The sequence below is a fragment of the Mustela lutreola genome, chromosome 7, assembly GCF_030435805.1.
Source record: "Mustela lutreola isolate mMusLut2 chromosome 7, mMusLut2.pri, whole genome shotgun sequence".
NCBI lineage: Eukaryota > Metazoa > Chordata > Mammalia > Carnivora > Mustelidae > Mustela > Mustela lutreola.
The window spans coordinates 37491040-37501757 of record NC_081296.1 but is presented as its reverse complement, the minus strand read 5'-3'; the positions used below and the strand labels follow the sequence as shown (position 1 = coordinate 37501757).

The window sequence follows — 10718 nt, the reverse complement described above, 5'->3', positions numbered from 1 at the left end:
TAACCCTAGGGAGGATGTTTGCAGGACCAGCTCTGACACACCCATATCCTCTCTTTCCTAGCCAACTTCTACCCCAAAGAGGAACAGAAGAGCCCATACCTGCCCCAGGGTCTCTGAAACCCTTGGCAGAAGGGGAACTGTGGGTGATTCACACGCATATATTAAGGGTGTGACAGCCTCCCAGCCCTGGTCCTTGCCCAGGTGGCAGTAGGGGCATGGCCTCGGGGATTCCCCAACCCACCCCATGCCCCCACCTCTCTTCAATACATTGTAAACAGCACATTTATTGGTGGTTTGCCAACCTCTGGTAAAAAGCACAGAACAGCAGGGCTCTCCTACATGCTGCCCTGGGCTCCAGCCCGTCAGGCATGCAAGACGGAGCTGGGGGACGAGTCAAGACATCTTCAGGAGCAGGGCCAGAGCGGAGAAGGCCCCACGCTTTTCCACCACCACTGCCCAGGGCCTGGGCCTAGAGAGCAACCGGGAAGGCAGGCCCAGCTCGATCCCCAAATCCCTGCCCTGAAGTGACTCTTCTTGGTGGCTGCCCTCCTTCTCCACACTCAACCTCTCTGATCCCCACCCTGGAGCTGGGACCTGAGCCACATGCTTGGCTCCCTCACACCAGCCCGAATCCATGCAGCCAGGCTATGTCTGCGGGCCCCGCCCCTCCAGTTAGGTCGCCAGCAGAGCGGGCCGGCTTGGCTCTCGTTATCACACCGTGTACCCGGCTCAGGGCTGGGCATTCAGCCGGGGAGCAGGATGGGCAAAGGCTTGTCCAGAGAAGCACTCCAGGTAAGGAGGACAAGGCGGCCTGACACAGTCTCTCCCAGCTCTGGTGTCGGCCCAGTCTCCATCCCTTGGCTCCTGGCTGAGGAAGGCCTCAACAATCCAAGGTGTGGCACCAGTGCCGCCTTCTCCTCTAAGATGCCTCCCTGGCTTGATGCCAGACTTGGAGCTTGGCTACGGACAGTCAGCCAAAGCCGCTACTTCAGGGCCCTGAGGACAGCCTCCAACTTCATGGCCACGGCCAGGTCACCCTTCACCTTTAGCCGCCCACTCATGTAGGCCCCCAGGGGCCGCAGCTCCCTGCACAGAAGGGCCCGCAGGTCCGCCTCGGTCATCTCCACCACGACATCAGGGATGCCGTCAGGCACTCCATGTCCTACCCTCCCGTGCCCTGTGGAGGGAAAGAAAAATTGAGCACTGGTATGGCTATGCAGCAGGGGGAAGGTCTGGTTAGCATGGCCCACTGGGAGGAGTAGAGAGTAATAGTCAGGTGTTCAGGTTCTAATTCCCTGAGTTCTAGTCTTATCGGCTGTAGGAGCACTTGGGGCCTCAGTTTCCAAATTGGTGAAACGGGGAGGACAATCATCCCCGAATAGAGGCTCGAGGTGAGTTGTAGGGAGATCATGCATTGCACGTGCTCAGCACAGAGACTGTCACGCAGTCGGCCTGTACTGTGTGTGGGGCTCGGTCTGCAACCATCAAAGTCGTCCTTCTCACAGAGACAGGCTGGGAGACAAACCCCCAGATTGTGCTGTCTGAGCCCCAGACTGCTATGAGGTCCCTCTAAACTGTGGCGGGAACAGAAGGATTTTAAATTTAAATTTAAAAGAGGACCATGGGAAGGGGGCAGCTATAAGCAACCTGGCTGGGAAGGTGAGCGAGGGCAGGGAAGGCAGTGGCACCTGTAGTGAGGTCGAGGAAGTAGACGCTCTGGGCACCACTGGGCAGGACGACATTGAACTGGTAGCAGGCGCCAACTTGGCTGACCAGGGCCTCCGACAGAAAGGGCTGCAGAGCAGTCAATAGTCCCTCCGCCACGGGCTGCTTTGGGCCGGGCCCAGCACCAACAGGAGGCGCAGGCTGCTCGACTTCACTCACCATCTCCAAGGAGTCTGCTGGCGGTGGCCGACAGGGTTGGGGAAGGAAGCAGAGGGAAGAAAGTCACTGTGCTCCCAAGGTCAGGCTCACTGTGACCTCTGCACTTCTCATGGCAGCTCCCTCTCATAGGCCCTTCAAGCCTGCGTTTGACTTCCTCCTCGGCTAAGAAGCAGCCCCTCAGCTTTCACCCCTGGGTGCTGTCCCCTCCTCCCACGGAGGCTCCCGAAGGCCTCCACCCACTCAGACAGCTCTCTTCACCGCCTTAGCATCCGTCAGCTCAAGCAGTAGGGACAGCCTGAGCAGCTGGGCAGGTGAGCACTGCACGAACATGCTCAGCTCAGTTAAGACAATGGGCCCTGAGCCTGTGCAGAACACTGAGCTGAGCGCCCCAGAAGCACCTCCCCTTCTTTCTAGAGCTCCTCACCTGGCCCTGGGGCTGACAAGCCTCCCGCCACAGAGGACAGGCCTCCTCCCAGGAAGTGGAGGGCCAGCTGCTGGAGAGTGCTGTCCAAGTTGGGCCCCGCTGGGCTGTCCTGGGGTGGCTGGAGCACGGCCTCCACTGCCAGCTCTACCCGGTCCACCTCCAGTCCCCAGGCCCTGGTCACATCATTGATTTCCAGCTGAAAAAGAGTGTAGGCGGAGAAATGGAATTAAGCCGACAAGCCATTCTGGGAGCACCTTCTTTAGGCTGGAGGCACCACGCCTCCTGTTCCGGCCCAGGCTCCCTCCTGAGGAACACAGGCAGAGGGCAAGTACATACAACCCAGGAGCTGGTAACTGGTGTGAGTAACTAGGACCAGGCCTGACCCCCTGGAGGCCCAGGGAATGGGCAGTGATGCCGGGTGGAGCGGGGTCACCCCAGCCAAGGAGTACACCAAGAAGGAAGACTGTGATGTGACCTAAAAGAAATATATGTTTCCATTTGATCACTCGACTGACTAAAATATACTTCTACGTATTTGTCTTTGTTTCTGACTTAGCTCCTACGACCCTTGGAATTGCCTGTGAGAAGAGTGATAAAGGGGTCTTCTATGAAGGTAAGAAAGGGGACTTTTGGACCCACTCAAGGGCGGGAGCTGGCTGCCAGGAGGACCAACTATGTAATTGGAGAGTTGGAACCCTCAGTCCCACCCTGAGCTATGACCAATGACTTGGTCCTCAGTACGCAAAGAAGCCTCCAGAGAATTCCCAGAAGGACTGGGTTCCAGAGCTTCCAGGCTGGTGAACGCCAGAGAGTGGGGTGCCTGGGGAGGGCAGGAATGTTCCATACGTACCTTCCCCAGACCTCGCCCTGTGTCTCTCTTTGGTTGTTGATTCATAGCTTTTATCACATTCTTTAATAAACTGGTAAACGTGCTTCCCAGAGTTCTGAGAGCTGCTCTAGCAAAAGGACCCAGGGAGGTGGCTGGAACCCCCAACCGGAGCCAGTCAGTGAGAAGCACAGGTAACAGCCTGGGGCTTGTGACTGGCATCTTTAGTAAGGGATGGGGGGCAGTCTTGTGGGACTGAGCTTTTAACCCACGGGATCTGATGCTATCTCTTGGTAGACAGTGTTCAAAGTGAGTTGAATTCTAGGGATACCCTACTGGTGTCTGAAAATTGCTGGGTGCTGTGTGTGTGGAAACCCCCTACCCCACACTGGAGTTGGGTCCAGGAACCCCACAAGAAGGACTCTTTCAGGCAATGGGAACAACATGTATAAAAGCCTGGACATGGCTGCATAGTATTCCATTGTGTATATATACCACATCTTCTTTATCCATTCATCTGTTGATGGACATCTAGGTTCTTGCCATTTGCAACAACGTGGATGGAACTAGAGCGTATCATGCTTAGCGAAATAAGTCAAGCGGAGAAAGACAACTATCATATGATCTCCCTGATATGAGGAAGTGGAGATGCACCATGGGGGGCTAAGGGGGTAGGAGAAGAATAAATGAAACAAGATGGGATTGAGAGGGAGACAAACCATAAGTGACTCTTAATCTCACAAAACAAACTGAGGGTTGCTGGGGGGAGGGGGGTTGGGAGAAGGGGGGTGGGATTGTGGACATTGGGGAGGGTATGTGCTTTGGTGAGTGCTGTGAAGTGTGTAAACCAGGAGATTCACAGACCTGTACCCCTGGGGATAAAAATACATTATATGTTTATAAAAAATAAAAAATTTAAAAATTAAAAAAAAAAACACCTGGACAGAAGAACCTGGAACGTCTGGGGAAGTGTGAGTAACCACCATTCCATTTAGCTAGACCCCCAAGTGTGGCTTGGGAGACTGGAACAAGCAGAGGGCTCTGAGGTGGGTGGCCCCACTCACTTGGCTTTATTCTGATACACGAGGAGCCTCGAGAGGAGTTCGGCAGTGGGGGTGACCGCAGACCTGCTCGTTGGGAACTCCTCCTGGCTGCTCCGTGGACACCGGATTGAAGGGGGCTGAGGGTGGGGACGTGGAGACCACGTGGGCCAGTTTCAAAGCGCAGGCAGAAATGAGGCGGCTCTGGTGTTAGATGGAGAGGTGGCCGTGAAGCCGAGACATGCAGAGGACAGAGCACAACTCTGTCAACTAGATGCAGCTACAGCAAAACACCCGGGAAACAAGCAAGGAGCGTGGTGGCCACCTGCCTGTGAATGCCGGAGGGCGGAGAGGGGCCGGCTCCGGCGTGGGCTCCTGCACGAGCGTGAGCGCGGTGCTCACCGGGAGCGAGCACACAGGCAGACACTTGCTCGGCGATGGCTAGGCGGGGGAAAAGGACTATTTTTTTTTTTTTTAAACATATTCAGCTTGAAGTGTCCACCAGGCGGTTGGATAAACGGGGTCCAGGGCACAGGAGGGGAGCTGGAGCAGAGGGTTGTACATAATCAATGTCCAGAAGCAGCATGAAGCCCGGCTGGATGAGCCCTCCCAGGAGGTCCTAGGCAAGAAGAAGAGGCCATTGGCAGAACCTTGGAAACTGAAGGGCAGGACAGCAAGTAGTAAGCAGGAGTGAGCTGGAAGGAGGAAAAGCAGAAGTGAAATAATGGAAGCCAAGGGAGCAGAGCATTCGAGAGAGAGAGAGAGACAAGAGAGAAAGGAGGGTGCACAGAGTCAGAGGCTCCCCCCATGTTAAGCAAGCGTGGGACCGATAAGTGCTGGGAGCTAGCAGGAAGGAGGTCATGCTGCTGTCTTAGGAGTCTAGAGGAAGCCTAGACTGAGGATGGGGTGAGCAGGGGGAGAGGTGGGGGAGGTAGGGGAGAGCTGTCAGGGGCTGGGGTGCAGAAGAGAGTCTGTGCCCACGCCCACGCAGAAAGGAGCGGAGAGAGGACTAACAGAAGCAGAAGCTGAGCCCTGAGACCAGAGCACTGCCCACAAAGGGAGGAGCCTCGGAGGAAGAAGCACGGCTTGGCTTGCGGTGACCAGAGAGACAGCACAGAACCCGAGGTTGAAGGGCTGATGCCAGATGAGCGAAAGGGTTCCTGTCCCAGGGGTCTGCCTCCTGAGGAGGAAGAGGTCAGGTTGCAGCAGGGGAATGTAGTGTGTGGCAGCAGTGAATGGAAGCAAGCAACCAGCCTGGGGGAGGAGTGAGCAGCTCACCAGGGTCCAGCAAGGGAGACTGGAGAGTGTGAGTCCCTCCAGGGAAGAGGCAGAGAGGGGAGTGAGAATGAGAAATGTATGCCTGACCCAGGGCTTCTGGGAGGCAAGCTAGTGTTCCTGAGACTTCGTTGTAACCACAGGCACTGACCCCACTTAACCAGGCGCCAACCCAGTTTGGGCAACAGGCCCTAAATGACTAACATCCTGGTGTGGGACCGATTTCCCCCAAACTGCCTCTCTCGGCTTTGTTGCACAACACGCCTGGTGTTCTGGTTTCATTCCCCACCCGCCCCTGACAGCAATAAGGCTGAGATCAGCTTTCTCCTCTGAAAAGTACACTAAAATGGAATGTGGTTTCATAAATAAAAGCTGTTATCAATTTGTTATCAACTGTAGAAGACGGAGCACTGGATTGAGGGTGGGGGGTGGGATAGCCAGTGATCTGGCTCTGGGCCGGCTCTGCCCTTGACCATGGTTCTTGGGGGGCAACCAATAACTTCTGAGTCCTTAGTTTCCTCCCGCCAAAATAAAACCATAATATTAGCCCTCTGGCAGCAGAATGTGAAGCGGATACACGTGGGGAGCAAAAGGACTCATAGACCCTAAGACACTCTGCACGTGAGAGCTGCCGTCCCCAGCACAGCAGCATCTCCTTGGGGGTTTCCCTTATGGGGCTGGTTCACTTCCAGAAGGGACTGGGATCTCCAGGACTGGCATTACTGCCCCCCACTCCGGTCCTCAAACCCCAGGTCCCAGGGGAAAACACAGCCAAGGGGACTTAAGACCTCACTCAGGGTCCACCAGGACACAGGAGAAAGCCCAAGGTGAGCCTGGGGAGCAGGGGATATGCCACCATGTGTGACACATGCCACATTTCCACCCCATTCTGTCACAAAAGGGATGAGAGGGGAATTCTGGCGCAGATAATGACTCACGTGGAGAGACCAGAAAAAGGTCCAAATGCCCTTGTGTCTGTTCTGTTCTGAACTAGGAACACAAAGCCCCCAAGCGCACACGCTGCCCTGTGGAGCCTGGAATTCCCCAGGTGACTGTGCTAGGAGGGCCCCCACTCCTTTCACCCTCACTGCCTGCCTCCGAAGCCCAGTGTTGTCATGGCAACGCCTGCAGAGTGGTGAAGGGTAGAACCCCAGCAGTTAGGGAAGGCCCCAGAATCTGGATTAGACCATGCCCCTCTCAAGGCCCCAGTGCCTCGCCAAGACAGGCTTGCCCAAGACCACTATGCTCTGCACCCATCTTCTGGTGCTCAGTCCCACCCAGACTGCTGGTTCTTCCAAGGTTGGAATATATGGTAAACTGAGGCCCAGAGCAATTTGATGCTTTGCTCTAAGTGCCTTGGCAGGTAAAGCCAGGCCCGGAGCTCACCACTGACCTCTACCATGTGAACAGCTGCCTACCAGGAGCTGGTCGCTGATCTTGAGCTTCTCCATCTGGATCTCCCGCAGAGGCCTCTTGAGCAGGGCCTTGGTCATAGCGTTCTGGGCCGTCATGCGCGTGGCCATGTTCAGGTCCTTCACAGTCATCACAGACAGTACTGGATCCCAGATGCGGAACTGGACATCAGCCCCCACGGACAGCACAGCCCCATCCTTAGAGGCCAGCTGTTGGGGGAGGTCGTGAAAGAGGAGATACTCAAGGGGCTGGTGCTGCAGGGAGCTCTGGCCCACGAAGACTACCCAGCTTGACCCGCCCTCCTGGTACCTAGTTCCTCAAAGGGAAAATCACATCCCCAAGTGCATGTCAGTAGGTACATTGAGCAAGGATGTCCTCCCAGCCTCCATCCTCAACTTTTCTGGTTTCTTCCACCACCCTGCCCCTGACGGCTACTCATACACCATGGAACTGGCTCCCACAATCATGCTGCACAAGCCCCCACTCCCTCTGTCTGGGGGAGCCGAGAAGATCCTCACCTTGCAGGGAGGGACATTGAAAGCACGTGTCCTCAAATCCACCCGCTGGAAGGAGTCAATGAAGGGCAAGAGCAGAACCATGCCGGGCCCCTGAGGGGTGCGGATCCGGCCTAGTCGAAATACGATCACCCGCTCATAGGTGGGCACAATCTGTTCACGAGGGTGAGAGAGAGAGAGGTGAAAGTTCCAGGCCTAGGCTCCCCTCTCTCTCCTTTGCTTTGGTCGGTGTCAGATATCCTTAGATCTTTTTGGAAGAGAAAACCAAGACCCTGAGAGGTTAAATGATTTGCTCAAAAATCACAGAGCCTCCAAGTGAAACAGGAAAGATGTGAATGCAGTTCTGAATGACTCCAACCCCAAAAAAGGGGCTTTGTCAACTTCAGAAGTAAATAGGTCCAAATTGAGAAATGAAGGCCCAGAGAGGCAAAGTGACTTGCCCAGGGTCACACAGTGTTTGTATCAGTGGCAGCTTTAGGACTAGAATTTAGCACCTTCTAAAGACTTCCTTCCAGACCACACCAAACCCGAAGGCTTTCTAGAAAAGTTGACTGTTTCCTAGGCCACACAACAGGCACGGCCTGCCTGGGCTTCCACCTTCACTGCAGCTCTCAGATATGATCTTTAAGTACAGCTCCAGATTTCCCCTCTGCACCAGCCCTTGTTAAAAACCAGGCCTGAATTCCTATTACTCATTACCTACTGGGCCAAGTGGAGTAGTTTTCAGTTCAAATTTCAGCCTAACCCAAAGAAAGGAAGATGTGGCAAAGATATCTGTGTGCACCTTAAAGCCAGTGTCCAGATCCCAGAACTTGGGTGTTTGGGAAGGCTTGTTTGCCACTCACTGGCTCCCAGTATGACTTTGGGCAAGCCTGAGCCTATTTCCTCATCTGAAAGATACAAATGAATAATCCCGGACCGGCCCATTTCACTGGGATGTGATAATGTAATATTCAGGGGAAGGGGACAGAGGATGGAGAGTGGGGGCCCAATCCCCCAGAGTCTGACCCAGCCAGCCTTACCTTCAAGGCGAACCAGCCAGAAATGGGGAAAGTGAGCAGCAGCAGCAAGAATCCCAGGAAACTGATGAGGCTGTGGCAGAGGTAGGAGGGCCAGCTCTGGGGCGCGTCTGGGGACAAGACAGCAGAGGCAGTCAGAAAACACCAACCAGTGCTGGCAGGACAGCAGCAGGCTGAGTGAAGTTGGTCAAGTGCACCTTTTGCCCACCTCTCCCTTCAGCAGCTAGTCCCTTCTCGGAGCTCTCAGTTGCCTCCTTGCCTCATTTCTGTCTCTAGCCAGATGCTAGTGAAGAACGTTCCCTCCTCCCACACATCAAAACTAATCTGCCTCGAGTTCCACCTCCACAAGGCCGAGTCTCTGCTAGGCAACAGCCTTTAGATTTGAGAAGCCAATCCTGGTGATGCTCTCCTCACCAGGAATCTGCAGTCAAATGCTCTACCACTGAGCTATACCCCCATCACCAGGAATCTGGATCAATTCTTTTGTCTGATAGATAGTGCCTCCCATACCTGGCACACAGCCAGGAGCACCCAGGCATCTGTAAACACTGCTGGGCTGAACTGAATGCTGGTGGTAGAACACATTCCTCTTCCACCATCAGCCCCAGAAGTGTGCTTTCATCCTCTTGGAGATAAGGCCTTAGGCTATCCTAATGCTTAGGATAAAGCATTAATGGCTCAACAGGAACCATAGGTGAGGGTGAAGATGTTCTTCTCTAGCTCACAACTCACGCCCCCTTTCAATGACCTAAGGACTATCAAATACTTGAAGTGGCTTCAGGTAGGAGGCGGGAACTAGGAAGATGAGGCTCATCTGAGATCAGAGGTCCTGGCCCCTTGGAGAACTGAGAGCCCACGAGGAAAATGGAGCTGAGAGCCCCAGAATCTAGCACGGTTATCCTCTGGTATCTTTCTCCTCCCAAGCCTGGGCAAGAAGCAGACAGGAGCTTTTGCTCAGTCCTTCCAGGAACGCTATGCCCTCTGGGCTCTCCAAACCCCAGGATGTTTTCCTGTCTAGCTCTGACCCCTGTGGCCCCTGCAGGAAAGGAAGCCTTGGAGAGGGTCAGCTGTCATTACAGGAGGGTCAGGAGAGACCAAATCCTCCAGGGTTTGCCTGTCAGACTGAATCATGTGGGATCTGGCCCTGGAGCCAAGGGAATCCCTCAAGGCTCTGGAGCAAGAGATGACCAAAGCTGACACCACAGGCAGCCAAGGGCCTGCCCATATCCACCAGGAAATAGGCAGATGCTTAAACTCCAGGCATCTAGAAGTACCCCCTGGAATCAAGATTTTGCCATTTCTCTGCAGCCAAGCACCCTTAGAGCTCTGGTGACCTCCCACGCCTAGACTCTGGGGTCTTTCTGGTCAAAATGGGAATTTGAGGGGTCTCCCACGTGGCCCAGTCGGTGAATCTGCCGACTGCAGGTTTCTGCTCAGGTCATGATCTCAGTTCCTGAGATCTGGTTCCATCTGCTTGAGATTCTCTTCCTCTCCCTGTCCCTTCGCCGGCCCTCCCGCCCTCTCTCTCTCAAATAAATAAATACATCTTCAAAATGAGAATTTGAAATCCCTTCCCAGGCTTAAAGGGCTGATAAGAGCCGAGAGGATAAATGAAGGGATGAGGCCTGTTAGAGGATGAGAGCGCTCCGGGCCAGCAGCCCAGTAGACCTAGGGAGGGCGGGTGAGCGCTAGCATCCCAATGCCTGGTCCAGACCCTTCTCCACGCCATAGCCACTCTCGGTGCCTCCTCTTAGGAGGCGAGGGCGCCAGACCGGCTGACTCCTGAGGGTACCAGCGGGTCCCCGCCCCGGGTCCGCTGTGCTGGGCGGCCACTCACCGGCCCCCGGCCCCACGCCGCCCCGCTCCGGGGACAAGCAGCCCTTCTGCGAGCCCAGGAAGCCGAAGCTCGACTGCTGGAAACGATCAAAGTCCCCCAGGGGCAGCGCCCGGTACCCGGACCTGCCGAGCATGGCTCTTGACAGGGGCACGCCCCGCGCCCCCGCGCGGTGCCAGGCCACAGAAGCCGGCCGCTATCCGGCCCACCCCTGCCGGCCGCCGCTTCCGGTCTCACTGGCTACGGGCGCGGGAGGCGGTGGCTAGCCGGGGCGGCTCCCGCTGTCCCACAGCGCCCCCTGAGCCGGGAGGACCGAGCCTGCCGGAGTCGTGCTACTGCCTGGCCTTGGAAAAGGAGCTGGAAGGCAAGGTGAGCTTTGCAGAGTGGGATTTCAGAGCCGAATTTCCTCCAAAATCGAGGAAATGCTACCAGCCTTCTCAGCATTCCCGCTCCAAAGTCACATACTGGGGTGGGAGTGTGTGGGATGT

At 55.5% G+C, this 10718-nt stretch overlaps 1 protein-coding gene across 3 annotated transcripts; it reads right to left on the bottom strand.

The window, feature by feature from the left end:
• Window positions 1-264: 264 nt before the first annotated feature.
• On the bottom strand, window positions 265-10470 carry STOML1 (stomatin like 1). Of its 3 annotated transcripts, none has more exons than XM_059180424.1 (7): window positions 10234-10470; window positions 8400-8506; window positions 7381-7530; window positions 6868-7071; window positions 2309-2504; window positions 1689-1901; window positions 265-1177 (listed from the first exon to the last, which is right to left on the bottom strand). In XM_059180424.1, exons 1-7 carry the CDS (start codon window positions 10364-10366, stop codon window positions 984-986), a joined length of 1197 nt encoding a protein of 398 aa, XP_059036407.1. In that variant the 5' UTR covers window positions 10367-10470; the 3' UTR covers window positions 265-983. The 3 variants fall into 3 exon arrangements, with proteins under 3 accessions (XP_059036407.1, XP_059036408.1, XP_059036409.1); XM_059180425.1 differs by having other exon boundaries at window positions 1689-1898; XM_059180426.1 differs by lacking the exon at window positions 10234-10470 and adding an exon at window positions 8162-8267.
• Between the last annotated feature and the right edge of the window lie 248 nt (window positions 10471-10718).

Coding starts and splice junctions, on each gene's coding strand:
- STOML1 (XM_059180424.1), bottom strand. CDS start 10,366: ATGCTCGGCAGGTCCGGGTACCGGGCGCTGCCCCTGGGGGACTTTGAT. Junction 7,531..8,399: donor CTGGCTGGTTCGCCTTGAAG/GTAAGGCTGGCT, acceptor CCTCGTGAACAG/ATTGTGCCCACCTATGAGCG. Junction 1,178..1,688: donor CTTCCTCGACCTCACTACAG/GTGCCACTGCCT, acceptor TTCCCTCCACAG/GGCACGGGAGGGTAGGACAT.